At 43.3% G+C, this 19,751-nt stretch overlaps 1 protein-coding gene across 5 annotated transcripts in view; it reads left to right on the forward strand.

The window, feature by feature from the left end:
* ACTN1 (actinin alpha 1) overlaps window positions 1–19,751 on the forward strand; it is a 139,035-nt gene that overhangs the window by 83,790 nt on the left and 35,494 nt on the right. For all 5 annotated transcript variants that reach the window (XM_045013942.1, XM_045013943.1, XM_045013938.1 and 2 more), the window contains exons 4-7: window positions 6,469–6,555; window positions 7,173–7,260; window positions 9,504–9,582; window positions 17,842–17,923. In XM_045013942.1, coding sequence (XP_044869877.1) covers window positions 6,469–6,555; window positions 7,173–7,260; window positions 9,504–9,582; window positions 17,842–17,923 — 336 coding nt within the window. The remainder of the gene's footprint in view (window positions 1–6,468; window positions 6,556–7,172; window positions 7,261–9,503; window positions 9,583–17,841; window positions 17,924–19,751) is intronic.

The following is a 19,751-nucleotide window of genomic DNA, read 5'->3' on the forward strand; positions in this document are numbered from 1 at the left end:
CAGGACACTCCATTGACATAACAAGGAACAGGCAGGTGCATCTTAAAGACAGGACAGCATAATGGATAGATCTGTATGTCTGGAACAACATGATCAAAGGGGAAACAGCACCCTAATGAGCCAAGGGGCTGTACCTCAGTACATCAGTATGGATGAGTAATCTGTCCTGTAACTGTATAAAAGTAGGTCCTGTCGTGCGCATCTTTGGCCAGCCTACGGGGCAGTGGAAAGTTCGACCACTGACTGCGCTGTGTCAATTGGCCGGGGGCACACATTCATAGTATGTCCTGTAGAGTCTATAGGAAACTATTACTGTGCTTCATTTGACAATACACTGCTTCATTTGACAATACACCTGGCTCGGGTTCCATCGTCCCTTACTAGAGTCTGTGGTTTTTGGGGATTCTCTCGGGGTTTGCTGTGTCAGCTATCTGCGCAGAGCCGGGGCAGCACACAGAGGGAACATGCACGCAGTCGACTGTTATCATCGAACAAGAGCAGAGCACCACACCGGTAGCTACTGACAACAGGAGAGTGAACGGGCTAGGATCAGATAGCTTCACTGGAGTAGGTGTGACCACTGGCTTCTTTCAGCAAGCTGCCAAAATTTGTACCCAAGGTGCTGGAGGATGTACTTGGGCTCCAGAAGGGAAGGGTGCCTGCCTGCCCGCTCTTTGCTCAGAGCAGCAATTATGTAAATTGTATCAGAAAGTCTTTAAAATGGTGATATGAATTACCTACCTCATATTGGTTGATTTTGTTAGTGTTTGTAAAGCACTTTTAGGATTAAAAGATGTCATAAATTGAACTGGAGTCAACTAAAATAAAAAGCTAGCAGCAGTTTCAGGTCTTAAACCTTCCCCTGTGTACTCCTGCCAACTCCTGTGATCTTTACAATCTTAGTTGGTTTTTTCCAAATGTTTCTCTCCTCTTGCTTTGGAAAAACCCACAGAAAATGCTGTCAGATGCACCAGATAAACAAACTGAACACAATAGTGCTATTTTCCTTCATTCTTTCTGAACTGCAGACATCTCAGGTTGTAGACATCATTTGTAACAAAAGTACAAAAATACTCAAAGGGAAATGTGGTTTTTTCCTTTAAATTGACTGTGTTCTGGAGCTCTTCAAAATACTAATATTGTAGGACTGGAAAAACTTGCTGTAAACTATTTCATTTCATATTTTTGATTCTTTCCTCAAACTGTGGGATGTATGTAATCTATCACTTAAATAAGCTTCTTTAGCTATCCTCCAGTCATCTAGTAATGTGATGCCAGAGGTGATCCGGGCAATTACAAGCCAATAAGTCTAACTTCAGTATCAGGTAAATTGGTTGAAACTATAGTAAAGAACAGAATTATCAGATACATAAACAAACATAATTTGTTGGGGGAAGAGTCAGCATGGCTTTTGTAAAGGGAAACTGTGCTCCACCAATCTATTAAAATTCTTTTTAGGGGGTCAACAAACATGAGGAGAAGGGGGTATTGTGTATTGGGACTTTCAGAAAGCCTTTGAGAAGGTCCCTCACCAAAGGCTCTTAAGCAAATTAAGCTGCCATGGTATAGGAGGGAAGGTCCTCCCATGGATAAAAGACAGGAAACAAAGGGTAGGAATCAGTGGTCCATTTTCAGAATGGAGAGAGGTAAATAGTGGTGTCCCCCAGGAATCTGTACTGGGACCAGTGCTGTTCAACATATTCATAAACAATCTGGAAAAGGGTGTAAATAGTGAGCTGATGATACAAAGTTTGCAGATGATACAAAGTTAGTATATAAGATAGATAGTTAAGTTCCAAGCTGACTGCAAAGAGTTACAAAGGGATCTCACAAAACTGGGTGACTGGGCACCCAAATATCAGATGAAATTCAGTGCTGATAATTGCAAAGTAATGCACATTGGAAAACATAATCCCAACTATACATACAAAATGATGGAATTTAGCTGTTGCCACTCAAGAAAAAGATTGTGGAGTCGTGGATAGTTCTCTGAAAACATTGTTTCAATGTGCAGTGGCAGTCAGAAAAGCTAATAGAATATTAGGAATCATTAGGAAAGGGGTAGATAATAAGACAGAAAATATCATAATGCCTCTATATAAATCCATGGTAAGCCCACACCTGGAATACTGCATGCAGTTCTGGTCACTACATCTTAAAAAAGATATATTAGAAATGGAGACACAGAAGGGTAACAAAAATGAAAAAGGGTGTAGAACAACTTTCATATGAGGAGAGATGAATAGTCCCACTCTTTTTAATCTTGGAAAAGAGATGACCGGAAGCGGGGGGCTGATAGAGGTCTATAAAATCATGACTGGTGTGGAGAAAGTGAATAAGGAAGTGTTATTTACTCCTTCATATAACACAAGAACCAGGGGTCACCTAATGAAATTAATACAAACAAAAGGAAGTACTTCTTCACACAACGGACACTTAGCTTGTGGAGTTCATTGCCAGGGGATGTTGTGAAGGCCAAAAGTATAACTGGGTTCAAAAAAGATTTAGATAAGTTCATGGAGGATAGGTCCATCAATGGCTATTAGCCAAGATGGTCAGGGATGCTACTCCCATGTTCTGGGTGTCCCTAGGCCTTTGACTGCCAGATGCTGGGACTGGATGACGGGATGGATTACTTGATGACTGCCCTTTTCTGTTCATGCCCTTTGAAGCATTTGCCATTGGCCACTGTCGGAAGACAGATACTGGGCTAGTTGGACCATTGATCTGAACCTGTATGGCTGTTCTTGTGTTCCACCTCTCCCCCCAGAAAAAACAACCAACTAATTAAAACAATCCTGCAGGAATTTAATTTGCAAGGAAATCTAGCAACGGGCAAACTTGCTTGTGGAAACTTGTCAGGAGTGTGAATACAACACATGGTCATGCTCTTTTGTGCTGTAACAAAAAGTTCTATGCATATTTTTCTTGGGCAGTGAGTGTCTGTTACTACAAAGATTCCATTCCACATTGGGCTAGTAAAGGCACCATAGTCCATTAGTGTGTTGTGAGTGGGGAGACGTGTGGGGAAGAAGGGTGGAGGAGAATGTAACAGCATGTCTGTTTTAGGGTTTGTCGAAAATTGGGAAATCTCTACCAGTACAAACCCTTATGGAGACGTGCTTCTCCGCTGCAAAACAGGGACTGCATCAATGAGGTTTACCCTTGTACTTTATGAGGGATTATCATAACAGCAACATTGCCAACTTTTCATGCATTCAAAAGTCACAAGATTGGCTTGAAATCATGAGCTTTCCAAAATAATAGATTTGGAGTTCTCTTTATTTGCCTTCTGGTTTTGGAACCTTTAGAGATCATACTTTCCAACTTTTATCTGCAACCACAAGAGCTTAATTTTTTTCTTTCTTTCTTTAAAATGAAAGCCAAGATTCCCATGCAATCCCATGACTCCAGTAGCTGGCTATGAGAAAAAAGCCAAGTATTGTGGATCTCACTATAAAATCAGGAGAGTTAGCAGCTGCAACCAATGCAAGCCTCGCTTGCACCAGTGTGAGGCAGCTACACAAGAGGTTTACACAGGGGTAAAAACTAACCCTGCCAGCTCTTTTGTTAGCATTCTAGTAGCTTAGGCCCAAAACAATAGGTTTATCCAACCCTTTTCTTTAGAAGTCTTTAAATTAGAAAGACCTTTCTAGTCATTTTAAAGTTGATTGTCTCTTAAACATTTCCCATGCAATGCAGGAAATAGCAGTAGAACAAAAAAGATAAATTGACTAGTTTAGTTTCACTGTCCAAAAATAGTTGGTGGCATACATTATATGTGATTCTTTCAGTTTTGTAATCTCTAGTACTAGTGACAGAGGCTAGGTATCCTAAAGTGGCTTTTTAAAAAACATTGACAATGTTTTCCTCTTAAACCCTATGGAATATTTTTACCTGTCAAGGGTCAGAGCATTAGAAACAGCTATTTGGTACATCATTTGTATTATCTGGCACTAATCCACAAGCAATTGCAAACCCTTTCTGAACCGGCTGCTACTCTCCAGAACTTACATCCCAAATTCTAAACCTATTATGTCTCACGCATGCACAGGGTCTGTTTCTAAAGCCCATGAGTTGTTGATCACTTGCTGATTTGCATTGCAAAAGGGTCCAGTGAGCAATAAAGTACAATCTGTTTCACATCTTAAGTTAATATTCTGCTTGAGTGGAGGATAACATGTGCCTTTTGCTGCATCTTCAGCTGAGATGTATGTGCTTTGATGGTGACATGCTGTTGATGCTTTCTGGCAATTATATATCTAAAAGTAGCCCTACATGGATGCAGTCTGAAGACCTGCACTTACCCAGGAACCAGCCATGTTTCATTTGTAATCTTGGTGGGGATTTGTCCACACCACAACACTAGCTCTTAGGGTTTAGTTACACAGGAAAGATTCACCAGTTACATTGGTATAATTATACTGATATTTTAAACTGCAGTAGTTCTATCAGGTGTATAACTCCCCTGCGTGGCCACTCTTGTTCTGGGATATGAGTAACTTTTTAAGATAAACTTTTTCAGTTTAGCTTGAACAGATTCTAAAGGCTTGTCTACTCTACAGAGCCCGGGCCAACATAGCTATGCTACCAAAGCCCCTTAGTGGAGATACAATGTATATGTTGCCCAAAAGAGTTCTGCTAGCTTTCAGCTCCTCAAATGACATTAGCTGTGCTGACAAAGGCGCTTTCCTGTCGACATAGTTGTATTTACGCTGTGGCTTTTGCTGGCATAGCTATGTCAGCAAGGGGGATTTTTGGACCAGACTCCAAGTCAACATAGCTGTGCTGGCAAAACTTTGTAGCATAGACCAGGCCTGCACAACTCGTAAAGCAGCAAGGGTCATATTACTCCAAAGAAAACAGCTGAGGGCCAAAACTCAACAGCCCCCCGAAACACCCCAGCCCCGTGGAAACACACGCACACACACCAGTGCCGCCCAGCCCCGTGGACACACACACACACACACCAGCGCCGCCCAGCCCTGGGGAAACAAACCCTCCTTCCCCAGCGCCGCCCCGCCAAAACAGCGGTATTGAACCTTGGTAATATGTTATAGCGAGCCCCTAAGGTAGTATAATTAAGGTAAAAGAAAAATGTCTTTTTGCTAGAAGTAGAATAAGATCTCTCCCTCCCCCTGCCCCCTTTTGTAATCAATTGCCCTGTTGAATGAATGAGGAAGGCGTGGAAGGCAGCACCTCCAGACAGCTGCAACCCTTGGAGAGGGGATGGGAGCTAAACCAAGGACAATCAAACTTGTCAAGTGGGCTGACTAGAGAAGAGCAGACATACTGATGACCTAGGGGGTTAGAAGCAAGCACATTCCTTTGGGAACACCCTCTTTGCAGCATTGGGACAACGCCCAGCCCAGGAAAAGCAGTAAAAGGACCAATTTTTATGAGAGACAAGATCAGTAGAACAGGTCAGCCACCAACTCGCTGCTCGCCTCCTCACCCCCCCAAGTATAAAGCCCCCCCTTCCCCCCCCGCCACTGCCCATCCGCTTGGCTCGTCATCCTCCCACCCACCCACCTTCTGGCTCACCTACTCACCCCACACCACCCACTCGCCTCCTCAGCCACCTTCCCCCCCCCGCCACTGCCCGCCCACTCAGCTCGTCATTCCCCCACCCCACCCCCAGCTCGCCTACTCACCTCCGCCGTCCACTCGCCTCCTCAGCCCCCCTCTCCCTCCTCCCCCGCCAGCTCACCTGCCCGTCTGCCGCTGGCTCGCCTGCTCCCCCCGCCGCCAGCTCGCCTGCCTGCCTGCCGCTGGCCTCTTACCTTCTGCCGCTGCCCCCGCCCCATGAAGCTGGCTTACCCTCACTCCTCAGCCTGCCATTGGCTTCTTCCACCTCGCCTGCCCGCTGGCCGGCCGGCCAGCCAGCCGTTGGCTTGCCCCACCCCACCGCTTGCCTACTCAGCCCCCGCAGGCCACACAGTGAGCCCACACAGGCTACATGCGGCCTGCGGGCCGTATATTGTGCAGGCCTGGCATAGACCAAGCTCTAAATGGCATACGCGAAACCAGAAAAAGGCATTCTTGTACTGAAATAAGAGTGTCGGCTTGGGAAATTACACCAGTATAGCTATAGCGGTTTGAATGCACTCTGTAACAGATACCGATATAACTTTCCCATGTAGACAGGCCGTTATACTGTCAGCTCTACTTAAAGGCTCAGTAGTAGAATTGAGATATATCAGTGGAGCTCTGCAGAGCTCACACATAACATACCAGTGGGTGCGGCAGGTCAAGACTGTGGTCCATTGGCACAGCTGTAGAGGTTGGGGTGGGCAAGCTTGTGGAGAGCCTGCCGGGCTGTATAAATTTAACTTGGGAACCTTACCCTGCTGGAAAAGTTCATCAGATGGAAGTCCAGCTCTCAGATCTGTAAAAGATAAAGCTCCCCATGTCAGGCTTCCCCTGGGGTTTGTGCACACAACATAAGGATTTTGTTTTTTCCTGCAGAAATTGTGGATGGAAATGTTAAAATGACCCTTGGAATGATCTGGACCATCATCCTTCGCTTTGCTATTCAGGATATCTCTGTGGAAGGTAAATCTCAGAGCCTCCATCTGCTGTTCGAGAACAAGTGAAGGTGGCTTTGGTTGGGGGGGGCAGGTAGCTGTGTTCCTTGCCACAAAGGAGATCCCGTTTCAGGAGTAACTGAATCAGCAGAGGACATATCTTGGATGACACAATGGGGCCTGAGATCCAAGCTGCCCTGAACTCTGACCACCCTTGATGGCCAGTTCATGGTTTGATATGGATATCCTGGGAGGAGTCTTCATATCCTGCTCCTTGGAGTGTATTTGAGAGGAGTGTGGAAGGAAAGGGGCAAAGGTGAAACCTGGCAATGTGCAGTGGGTCTTGGACTCTATGATCTTTCCTGCTGGCTGATCTATGGTGTTGCACGGAAATGTCGACCCGGACTAGGCAGCTAACTCCAAAATGCCACGTAGACCTACCCTGAGAGAAATAATGGTAACAAATCAGAAACCTGCATAAGAGGTTCATCCCTAGAAGAAGGAAGTTAAGTGCCTCACTGCTGTTTTCTAACAAAGACACTGGGTCAGAATGAATTGGAAGTACTGTTCTACAGCCTATGCAAGGGATCAGAAAATTCCAGGAAAAAATAGGTTAATCCGTGTGTGTCTTTGCTTTCTCTCTAGAGACATCTGCTAAGGAAGGGCTTTTGTTATGGTGTCAGAGGAAGACAGCTCCCTACAAAAATGTGAACATCCAGAATTTCCATATCAGGTAATTTATTTATTAAAAAAATTTTTTTTTATAGTATTTGGCTTTCTGATCTTTGTATGTTCATAGGGCTCTTGACACTATTCAGCATCTGGCATAAATAACCTCTCAAGGAAGTTCTGAGACTAGTTATTGTTCTGATATTATGTAGGCGAAAAGTAGTATCTACTGACTTGCCCAGTGTCCCAGAACAAATCAGTGGCAAAACCCAAAACAGGACCCAGTTTCTCTGCTTCCCAGTCCCTTTCTCCAAGCACAAATGCTGCCTTTGTCAAATACTTTGGAGTGTTAGGCCCACTGAAGACACTGTCGGTGTTTGTAGGCTGATTAAGAAATGGTACTTTCCCTGAGTGAAGCTACAAAAAGTTTTAGGATAAATTTCCTAAGGTCGTGTCTATATTAGAATCTTGTATCTGTATAGGAATGTTAGTTAGGGAGGTGATTTTTTTGTTTGTTTGTTTCTTAAACACCATTTCTGTACTGGCAAAAACACGAAGTTATACTGGTATAAGAGAGATTTTGCCGTTACAGCTCACTTTGCTTGGGGAGCCTGTTTAAGCTATACCAGCAAAAGCACTTTTTTGCTGGTATAAGCTGGGTCTACATTAGGAGGGTTTCCCGGTAGAGCTACCCCAGCAAACCTTTTCTAGTGTAGACATGGTCGAAGTTTGGGATCTGTTAAGCTATGCAAGTATCACCATGGAAGGGGGAGGGGGAAACCCTGCTAGTGGGGGTGGTGGTATAAAGTTAGGTTAAACAAATCGTTACAAAAAGCATAACTGTGCGGAATGATCCTGTCATAGACTGAGGAGGAGGAGAAATTGACTAGGATTGCCAGTTTTGTTTGGTTTTGTTTTTTTTCCTTTTCCTTCACCTTTTGAGTTCTACTAAATAAAAGCCCATCCCTCTCCAAAGGCAAAATATAGGTAATCTTTTGTATTAATCAGGGTGGATTGATTTAAATCATCAAGTGGGAAGCCTTAATTTAAATAATCAGTGTTAATTAACTTTTCTATTTGTACTTCAGGTTTGTTTGTTTGTTTTTAAAGAAAAATGCATTCTCATCGGGTGATCTAACTATTAAAATGTATTGATTTACAACTAAACCGAGCCTTCACACTAGATTGGGTACATCTTTTTGCTACGTAGTAGGGTACACTGTTGGTATACATTTATTTAAGCAATTATACAGCTTAAATATTGTCAGATTCATATTAATTGTACATTTTTACATGTTAGAAAATGGTGAATTATGGAAGGAGTTATAAGAATATACATAATTTTGAAAACTGAGCCAATCAGAGCTCAGGAAGGGAGAAGCTATAAAATAGGAGTATGAGACCACCCAGGTGGGCTCAGTGAGTGATCCTGATGGGGTAGATGATGGTGTCTCCTGGAGTCAGAGGCTGGGTCCCAATGCCTATGGTGACTTTGCCCGTCTATGACAGCCAGTAGCGCAGCCCCAGGGCCTCCACAGGATCAAGCCCTTAGTATAGTGCATGAGCTATTGTGCCATATTTACAAAGCTTGACCTCAAACGTTGGATGTTTCCCCCCGGATTCTTTCCTTGTATAGAAAAGCAGCCTTTACCTAAAGTTTCTGATAGAGGCTCATTGATTCAGCATATTTATTTTTTATTTAAATGTTTCAAGAGATTATAATAAATTTAGACCTTAACCTATTTTGTATTAAATTGAGATTTCATTTTAAATGGGTTTATTTAAATAATAGAATAAAACCCCCCATTTTTATCCACTCTGATATTGGTCTATTTTTGGTCCTCCCTTCTCCCCCCAGCTTTGGATTCTATGCCAAGGACCCCGGGGGGGAAGTTGAGGGAGGGCAAATATAGCGCTGATCATCGCCAATAGCGATTGCTCCCCCTCATTCTTGATCTATCCTCTCCTAGAAGATCTTTGGTTTGCATATGAAGGCGTTTTTCATCCCTAAGCTCTGCTTCTGCCCTTGAGTCCCTGGGCACTATGTAACAATTAAAGTTCTGTGGTGAGTGAGAATTGGCATTAGGGAGGCGGCAGCACTAAGAATCTGGTCCTACACCAAGTCAGTGGGAGTTTTGGCCACTGACTTCAGTGAGAGCAGGATGAGGGTTACAGAAGGTGCTATAAGCTAATGAGCCCAAAAGTAAAGATCTAGGCTCCCAGAGTCTTGCCGCCATCTGTCATGCCCCTCCATGTGCCTTCCTGACTGAACACTGCTAATTGTGCTGTCTTCCGTCTCTTTCACAGCTGGAAGGATGGCCTTGGCTTCTGTGCTTTGATTCACAGACATCGCCCAGAGCTCATCGACTATGGGAAGCTGCGAAAGGTACTAGCTTAATTTGATTTAAGTTAAGGAGCAGATACCCTGGGTTTGCTGAAATTAAGAGGGACTTGAGTTAGCTTGACAAACCAGGAGGAAAACTTAAAGTTGCAACTGAAACTGAAAATATCTTGCCTAAGGGAGGAAAGAGGGGAGAGATCAATAAATTCAGCCTCACTGAAAAAAGCTTTATGAATTGCCTACCTGCCATTCCCTGTTTTCACAATGACTTACTGGCAGATAAGAGGTGGCTGTGGTCTGTAGGAAGTATGGATCACGTGTGCCCAGGTCCAATGTAGCAAAATTTGTTAACTTAATTATGCCAATTCTTTTATGCTAGCCTTGTGTGCAAATTACATGAACTAGCCAGTCAAGTCAATGTTAGGTCTGGAGCAAAAAGGATGGGACAGGTTACCTGGCTATGAGGTACCTTTTCACAGAATTAGAGTGAGACAGGCATATGTGCATCCTTTGCCATCTCTTGAAGCCTTGTAATGCGCTGCCTCCTTAGTGGTAAGTCATCTCTGCTGTAGTGTTGGGCTCTTCCTAGCACTTGGATTGGCGCATTCAGCAATTGAAAAGCGTTTATAGGAAAGTTTGATTCTACTTTGAAAAACAATTCTATGAAAATGGGATCTTCCTGCTCAAAAGATCAGCTCCCTGGTGTATTGGAGGCAGATCAGATGACTTGGTGCCCAAAGAGTGTTTATTGCTTTGTATACCTGTTAGCTCTCCTGAACCAGCACAGTATGAAAGCGTGAGCTGGATTCCATTCCTACTTCTGCATTGTCAACAGAACAGTCTACTACTGTTCTACCCCAATATAACATGAATTTGGATATAACGCGTTAAAGCAGTGCTCTGGAGGGGGAGGGGAGGGAGGGCTGTGCGCTCCGGCAGATCAGAGCAAGTTCAATATAATGCGCTTTCACCTATAACACGGTAAGATTTTTTGGCTCCCGAGGACAGCGTTTATATCACGGTAGAAGTGTAGTTCCAGTTACTTACGCGTGTGCCAACTCATTGAAGGAAATGACACTGCACAGGTGTCACTGAGGGCAAGAATTTGTGATATTTGGAAACTGAGCATGTTAGATATAGAAATCATTGATATAAGCATAGAACCTCATTGCTAATGGATCTTGGTTCTTGCAGTGGTGGGGGCAAGTGGATGGGACCAGTATGCAAATAAGTAGAGTGCAAAAGAGTTAATTAAATCAGCTGCCTGTGTGAGACACTAACTGCACAATGCCTAATACTCCATAGAATCAATAACTTCCGAGGTGTTCACTGTCTTGCAGAGCAGTCAATTGTGTTTTCTATCAGTTTTAGAGTCTTGGGATCAGCTCTTGATGAATAAACAGTGGAGCTGGACCCCATCTGTTTACACAAACAGCAGCAACAAAAGAAAACAGGTTAAAGTCAACCATGTTTTCATTTTTTTTTCCTATTGGAAAAATAAGGCAGCTAAACAATGGGCCTTTGAAAATGAAAAATCCAGCAGGGAAACCACAGAGTTCCCCTACTAGAAACAAAAGCCAAATCACCCTGCTGTGAGGAAAGGGAAAGGAAGTTTGTCTGCTCACGCAGCCTGACAGTTTTTCAGAATGAAAATGAGTGGTTGTCCTGTCCACATGGAGGGCAAGAATTTGGTCTGGGGAGGGTTTGACAACCCCTGCTCCTCCCTTCTCTTTAACCTTCAAGAAGGGCAGAAGACAAACCTTCTAATGAGAGAAATTCATCAGACCTTTTCTACTGCTTCCTGTCCTCTTTCCCATGGTGGTTTTTCCTTCTCTGTGCACTTTTCTCACCACCATTGTTCCTTTGCCTCTTCCCCTTGCTCTTTTTGGCTTTGCCTAGTCTGGGATTTAAAGGTGCCCTGTTAGCATGTTGTCTACAGCAAAGGGGTTGGCTGAGGGACACCGTCTTTTACACACGCTGAACTGGTTCAGCTAAAGCCTAGGGAGAGTGTAGCAGGCAGCCTAGCTCCAACTCTACCAGTTTAGCTTATGTTGAAGGCAGCTGGGGGCCTTCCCCATGCTACACTTCTACATGTCATCCAGGATGTTGCTAACATGGCTCTTTTTAAATCCTAGTCTCGGCAAAGCCATTTCTCCCTCCTCAGATCCTTGCCTTTTGTCTCTTCAGTTCATCTCACTTAGTTTTCTCCACCTGCCCCCGGAGACTGCTGTTTCCTCCCAGAATTTGGAGCCTTTCCCCTGGTTTTGTTTCATTCCTGCTAGAGCTTTTGGATCAGTGAGGAGGAGGGTAGCAGCTGGGGAGCAGAATAAAAGTGACAGTTTATCATTGTAGATAAAATGAAGGGAATTGGGCATGTTCTGAACAGATATGGCTGAAGGGAGACACAATTGTCCACATAAAGGAATCTTTGAGATAAGCTGGGGATTGTGCTCTTTCAGTGAAGCTCAGACTAGTATTATAAGGGGCTTAAGAGGCAGCAGGAAAAACTGACATCTTTTTAATGAAATGTTGACACCTGATGTCCTATTGAGCTGCTTCATTAAAAGCTGCAAAAGGGCTCAGCAGTTCTGGAACACACCTGAGCCTTAATAGGCTTGGATGGCAGCAACTACTTGATATTGCAGCTACCTGTTTTGGACAAGTGATTGCTCTTCAGGGCTCTAGTTAATGGTAGGGAAGATGTTGGGGTGAATTCTCTTGGCATGCTGACATGGGGCAGTTTGTCAGAACAGGAGTTGGGTTTTTCCCTTCCCCCATCTCTCCCCTATCTTTAGCCTAATTGCAGACCATGTTTTTGATCTCTTCATTCAGCATGAAGATTGAATGATGGCATAATCACTCCTCCAGTACTGTAATCAGTACATAAACTTGGCCAGTATAAGCTTCATATTGCCATGTTGGATGCTTCCTAATTTGTTTAAGACAACTCCTGAAAACATAAGTCATACTAATTGGATTTCTTTCGGCTTCTGCAGCTCTGACAGATACAGTAAGTGCTCTGTCTCTCCACTCCCACCTCCTTCCTGATTGCTGGTTGATAGAGGAATTTTTGTATTGGTGACATTGCAATAATTACCATGGTAACATCTTGTGATATGGGGACTTCAAACTTATTGGAGGAGGAGAGACATCTCTGAGTGTGTGAGTCAGGGTTGTGGGGAAGAAGGGGGAGCTGTAGGAGAATCTAACATGAATGTCTCCAGTCAGCAAAAGCAGAGTGCACAAGATAGTTTTTATTCTGGCCAGGTTTACCAACGATCACAGTTTAAATAGTGGAATCTTTAAACAAGTAAAATACAGCTTTCCTTAATGTTGGCTCAGACAGACTCTAGCAAGCTGTTCCTTTCTTCTTCCCTCATCTGCCTTAAAGCTTATCTGAGGCAATTTGGTGTCAAGGCGCTTCTGCTGGGCCTTACCCCTTTAAACATCAGTCTTGTGTGTTCTTTGGGGTGCACAGCCCTAGAAGGAATTGGAGATGTTAGAGAAAGAGAAGTCTCAGCTTTCATTCTGTGCCGGTCTATCCAGGTTCTCATATCACCTGTCGCTGTGGCATATGAGTGCTGTATTAAACCACATGACTAATATGTGACAGATATGTGACTAATATGTGACAAGTTCTTTCCTTGTTTTTCTCTATCTAGGGGAAATCTGCATGTGGATTTAAAATAACAATACATCTGCTGTGCTGTGTGTGTGTTTATATTAGTGAAGGTGAGGTTGAAGAGGTGCATGTTGTGTTTGGAATGGAAAATGGTGATGTTTAGAGGTGGTTCTTAGAATCTGTGGGAGTTCATTCTACAGTCCTGGACTGGCATATAAGACAGCTCTGTCTCCTGCATGTAAGAGCTTCACCTTTGCAGTAGATGGCTCTGTTGTTTCTGAGAGGTGGACTTGTTGACCATAGTCCTCTTCCTGGATCTTTAGGCAATCATTCAGGTACAAGAGGACTGGATTGTTAAGCACCTTACATTTTGGTGTGAGAGTACAGGGAGCCAGTGTAGTGAGTGAAGGACAGGTATGATGTGCTCACGATGACCCCTGTTGATGTGGAGATGTGCTGCTGTGTCTTGTAGCTCCTGAGGAACGTGCAGGTAGACTGCATTGTTGTAGCCCAGTGAAGAGGTATCACAGGTTTGTATTACTGAAGCCAGGTCATCACCACTTGCCTAGGAGGGGACAGTCTCCTAGCTAGCCAGAGATGGTGTAGTGCACTACTCATCTCCGGTGCTGTATGAGAACTAATTTAAGCATAGAATACAGGGGCACTCCTAAACTGGACTGACTTGACTGACTATGCATCTTCCAGCAGAAGACTGCACCATTGCTATACAGTTCTAAAAGCATTTCTCTTTGCCAGTTCACAGTCTTGAGTTTTGCTCAAATTTATCTCCCCTGTTCATCCATGAGCTAGTCTTTGTCAAACACTAGGTTGTTTGCTTGCAGTGGTGTGGTCATCAGCTTCATTCCCTTATAGGCCACTGAATCTTGCATTTTTGTTACCTACAAAATTTATATATGTATGGACTTGTCTCACTTTGTGTTCACTTTTGCACACAACAGGGCTTCCAGTGCTTCCTCTGGGAGAACTTCTACACAGTAGATCTTCCCTTCAGGAAACGCTTCCTGACTTTCAGCCACAAAATTTCTTGTTAACTAGGTTCCATTACGCTAAGCTGTACCCATCCCGTGCCAGGCCTAGATTCCTCTCCCTCTTTGGTGTTGGAAGGATGTAGATACTGTCTGATATGCAAATGAGTTCGACTTAATGTTTTGCTCCTCTCTTTCCTGAAGGAGGTGTTGCTGAGTCTGACCACTCTTCAAAACACATGTTCAAACAGGTCTACGCCAGTGAAGTGTATCAGGGCTGGTTTTTGTTTTAAAAGGCCATTTAAATACCAAACTGTTTAATGATCACTTATCACTGAGAAATTAGACTGTTAGCGTACACAGTGCTGCTTAATGTATGTGGTGTTTCTGTACAGTAATGGAAATGCCATGTGGGCTAGGGGATGGAGTTAGTGATGGAGCCAGCACTTTGGATTTCTGAATTCTCGGGCTTTTTAATGCAACAGTCTGGCTGAGAATTTAATGTAGTTTAATGAATGAAAGGCCTTTTCTTTTTTCTCTCTCAAGCAATGGGTCTAAGGCCCTGCCTACATAAGGTGAAGGAATGCTGCTATAAATGTTGTTTGGGGTTTGCCAAATTCATGAAACACTGTGTATCCACACACAGTAGCTAATGTAAGTGTTTTACAAGCACTGACTTACTTACTGGTCCCGGTGCCTGAGGTGAGGTCTTTAGCGAAGCACTGGCTGAACAGGCATGGCTTATCATGGTTTCTCCCCAGTGCGGATAGGAAACAAGAATGTTGCATGCGAATTGTTGTGGCCTGTCCTCTTAACTCCATCCCACAATACAGTTCTTTGTAGCTGCCTACAATCTAAAAGCACTGATGCAATCACAGTTATGAGTATACCGTGTCTGGACAAAGCAAAAAGGTGCCATCGAGCAGCATTGATTATTTGTGGCTACGGCTCTCATAATGACAAATGTGACAGCCATCAGTTTCATGCCAGCTGTGTCCATACAATGGTTTCCTCACTTAATATAGACACATCCCATTTAGATTGAAGGACAAACTCTTTTCAGCCTTGATTGAGGGGAGGTAGGGTTTGTTTTGTTTTGTTTTGTTTTTTTGGCAGCGGTGGGGAGGAGGAGGGGAGCTTAGGGTTGTCACATTTGTCAGCCAAATGTCACTTTTTTTATTTTAGGCAGGGACCCAAGTGTTATGGAAGCAGGAGGAAGAAATCTCTCTCTAACTTGTAGCAGGCAGGAAATACCAGGGAAATGTGCAGACTGTATTTCTGTAGTCTAGCAACACTAGAAAATGACCTATTGCTGGCAGTGGTTGTCTGCAACAAAAAACAGCACTGCAACTGGCCTCCCTTGCTCCTCCTCATCTGGTGCTGAAAATCATTATCTGCAAATGTAGACAAGGCACTTTAAAACCAGCATAGAAAAAGTGACCAGTAGTACCATGTTCCGCCAGATCTTCACACTTTCTGAAATGGCACTGAATGCATTTTGGTTTGGTCTACACTGATACTTAGACTGTGTTCAATACTGGGACTCTCCACATGTGCCATTACAGATGGCCTTCTTGGCTCTGTGTATCTGAATGTATAGGAGTTAGAGATTGAAATGCTTATTGTTAATTGTGATGCACTCCTTTTTAGATGTTGAATGCATTGCCAATAGAGTATTTTTGCCAGCGTCTCTGTGTGTGTCCATTTCACTGATTGATAAAGTTTGCAGATGACACACAAACTGGGGGAGTGGTAAATAAAGAAGAGGCTAAGTCAGTTATACAGAGTGATCTAGATTGCTTAGTAAGCTGGGGCACAAGCAAACAATACGTGTTTTAATACAACTAAATGAAAACGTATACAGCTAGAAACGAACAATGTAGGCCATGATTACACGATGGAGGGACTCGACCCTTAAGTGTTGGAGTTAAGGGGCACAGAAAAGCCAAATGTGAAGTATGAAGAAATTCCATGCAGTTTATCTCCTAGCACTGGGGAGAGTCAGGGCTACACCACTCTTGTATTGATGAGAATATGCTGACAGAGACAGTCTTCACACTCTCCTGAAAACCTGTTAGTGTATGTGCTAGTTAAACACTACCAACTGCCATGTAGACTCTCCACCAATAGAAGCCACTGCTTCCAGTGCCAACAACATAAAAGTTGATGGTATCTCTTTGGCAGCTTATTTCACACAAATAGAATGATTTTTGGGAGCATGATTGTGACAGGTTTCGACTATTGCAATATTTTCATAGATTAAAACTAAATCTCATTTCCATAGGTGTTTGATGCAAAGCTGAATAGTCTGGAGTCCGAGAGTTCTCAGACTGGTTGGGAGGCACTAGATTGTTGGTACCTATGTTTGAACACTTAATGATTTCTCACAGAGCTTTCTTTTTTGATGATTCCTGCCTTTGGAATTCTAGCTCCTTGTTTGGTCCTTTAGAGTTTAGTTATCTTCATGGTATGGTCAAGGCACACTTACGTTCTTTAGGATTTGACTGACTACCTTTTAAGCTCTGTAACTGAAGTGCTTTTTTGCCCTGGCAATGGGTATAATAGAAATTAATAAAAATATGCTATGTTTTCAAGGGCTACATAGTGTCTGTTAAGTGGGGATATCTTGGATGGAGTTTTAATACGCATACAAAAGACAAGACCTTTACTTAAAAACAAAAAAAAAGATCTTGCAGAGTAGAGATTTATTCTAGGTGTCCTGGGAAACTGCCTTTTCTTCCCACTCAACTGTGTGCAATGAACTGTACACCAGTTGGTAACCATAGTCAAGCCCAGAGGTAGCTGCCATCATAGTGTTGCTGGATGTACCGTAAATAGTTGGTGAAGCATTCTGAAATTTTTTTGGGGGTGTGTGTGTGGTAAAAAGTGCTGTATAAATGTAAAATACCACTGTTACTATCAATATGACATTAAATCTATAGTAGGGCAAATTACAGCCTTTTAATTAGGCTGTGAGGTATGCATAATGTTTCCTATTGTTGCATCTTTATATCAAGATTGAGTCTCTATCTAAACTATATGTTCTAACTCATCGGTTCTCAAACGTTTGTATTGGTGACCCCTTTCACATAGCAAGCCTCTGAGTGCGATCTCCCTTATAAATTAAAAAAACTTTTAAAAATATTTAACACTATTATAAATGCTGGAGGCAAAGCGGGATTTGGGGTGGAGGCTGACAACTCACAATCCCCATGTAATAACCTCATGACCCCCTGAGGGCTCATGACCCCCAGTATGAGAACCCCTGCTCTAAATCAAGCAAAAGCTATGAGCTTGATGCAGGAGTTATTGGGTGGAATTCTGTGACCGGCAGGAGGTCAGACTAGATGATCATAATGGTCTCTTCTGACCTTAAAAGTTAGGAATCCCCACACCCTTTAGATGCTTTTGTTAAATCTGTTTGCAAAGTTGACTCCTAACCAATCAAATGCATACACTTGTGATTCCTGTTAATGCCATTAGTCACATGACTGAGTCCCCAGGCACTGCTTTTAAAATGAACCCATTTATTTAATCTGTTGTGGTGCCTGCTGCATCAGTGGTTTCATGTATGTATTTCTGTCAATCCAACTGAGTTATCTGAAGCAAATCAAACAATGATGGTCTCTGGTTTCAGAGAAATATTGTTCCTCTTGTTGCATTTTGATGCTAATGCTCTGGCTCTTCCTTTCCTAGGATGATCCTCTTACTAACCTAAACACAGCCTTCGACGTGGCTGAGAAGTATCTGGACATCCCCAAGATGTTGGATGCAGAAGGTAAAGTAGAATCCAATTTTTGTTTTTAATTTTTTTCCAAGAGATTCCTCACCTCTTCTAGATGGACATGTATTATTTCATATCTTCCTAATCTTGAATGCCCCCTCCATCACCACACCCCAAACAAATAGAATAAAGGTTACAACAGAAAAATGAATCTCTTGTTCTGTTTCTCTCTTCCTCCGGTACCCTCATTCTCCCATGTCTGCTCTGTAGTTTTTAACCTGGGGCTGATACAGTGATCAGAGACACGTAATACTTGGATAGAGCTATCTGACTGGGGTGGGGCTCCATATTGGACACCTAACTGAATTGTGAACCAACAGCACATTATGTGGTGGCCCTACATATAATGAAGGGGGGAGAACCTCAAAACAGACCAACTTCAGTTATTTCCTAAATATCGTCATGGTATCACTGTCCCCATCGTACTGTGTTTGACACATGTTGGCATCCCATCTCTGGACCATAACTCCCTATTAGTTATAGTAAAGGCTCCGATTTGGGTTGGATCTAGTCTTCAGTTCCCACAGACTAGACTCCTGATTACAAGAGTTTGCTTATATCTAATGCCAATTTGTCATCTCTGTAGTCAGAAGCCTGCACTGTCATTACTGCCTTGTGTAAAGGTTTCAATTATCTTGCCATGAATCTAAAATTTACCTAAGATCTTGGTTTCCCCATATCCTTTCAAGATCTAGATTTAGTGGTTCAAGAGAGAGTCCAGTGCAGAACATACTTTTCCCTTGACCCAGGATTCGTATCCTTGACTCTTTTTTGGTGTAGTTGGTCGCTGCCATTTAAATGAAGCCATTTGTTGAGAATTAGAGGAGGGTGTGGAGAACAAACTTGGCAAGAACAACTCTGCCAGTTTTCTCCAACCCACTCTTACCATGTCTGGTACTGTAAACTGCTTCCCTCTGAACTGCTCAGTAATATTAGGCATGAGACTACAGCACTGACCAGTTCTGGAAGCAAAGGCAGGGATCCACTTTTTCAGAAGTGCCTCTTATAGAAAGTAACTGGTTATCTGAAGGCATTTGGGGCAGCAGGGATTACCTTTTAGAAACATGTGGGGTCCAGTTTGGAAGGCTCCAACTCTGTCGTTTGCACTTCAGACCGCTGGCCAGGTCTTCATTTGTACAGTGGCTGTTTGCTCAAGGCCAGCTGGCTCTGAAGAGGGAGGCTATGTTCCAGGCTTGGTTTGGGAAGTGAAGACCTGTGAAATAACATGTCTCGGTGGTGGGGATACACACAATTAAAACTGGTTAACTAGCATTTGGACAACTAGCAATTTACTTTGCACACTTTTTTGATGCAGGGTTTCCAGCCCCAGTAACCAGTCATGCTTTCTCCCGCCCTTGCCCGCTCCTCATTGTTGTGACCCCAAGGAATTTCCATGTTTCTGGGCTGGATTTTATAAGACTGTCTTGTCCAGGTGCTCCCAAAGAAATCTACCCCAGAAATAACTGGGTCTAGTTTTGGGAATGATAGAAACAGATGGTTAAGGCCACGCAGGATTTCTCCTGCTTTGTCAGAGCAGCTCTCCTTCTAAAGGAATAGAACAAATGTGTGTACCTCTGCAGTGTAAATATCGATGGCCTGATCTTCAGAGGTGTTGAGTTTCCACTGACAGCAATGGGACTTGGAGCACTTGGCACCTTTGGAAAATCAGGCCATCTGTATGTTGGGGTGGTTTGAGGGGCAGGAAAAAACTCACCTCAAGAACTTTTAGGGGACGGAGGAGTTGAATTATGCTAAAACTGTGTAAACCCAACAACAGCCTATTGGTGCTTTGCTGGGTTCATCCCACTGATTCAACTGACAG

Source organism: Mauremys mutica, chromosome 4 (genome assembly GCF_020497125.1).
Source record: "Mauremys mutica isolate MM-2020 ecotype Southern chromosome 4, ASM2049712v1, whole genome shotgun sequence".
Classification (NCBI taxonomy): domain Eukaryota; kingdom Metazoa; phylum Chordata; order Testudines; family Geoemydidae; genus Mauremys; species Mauremys mutica.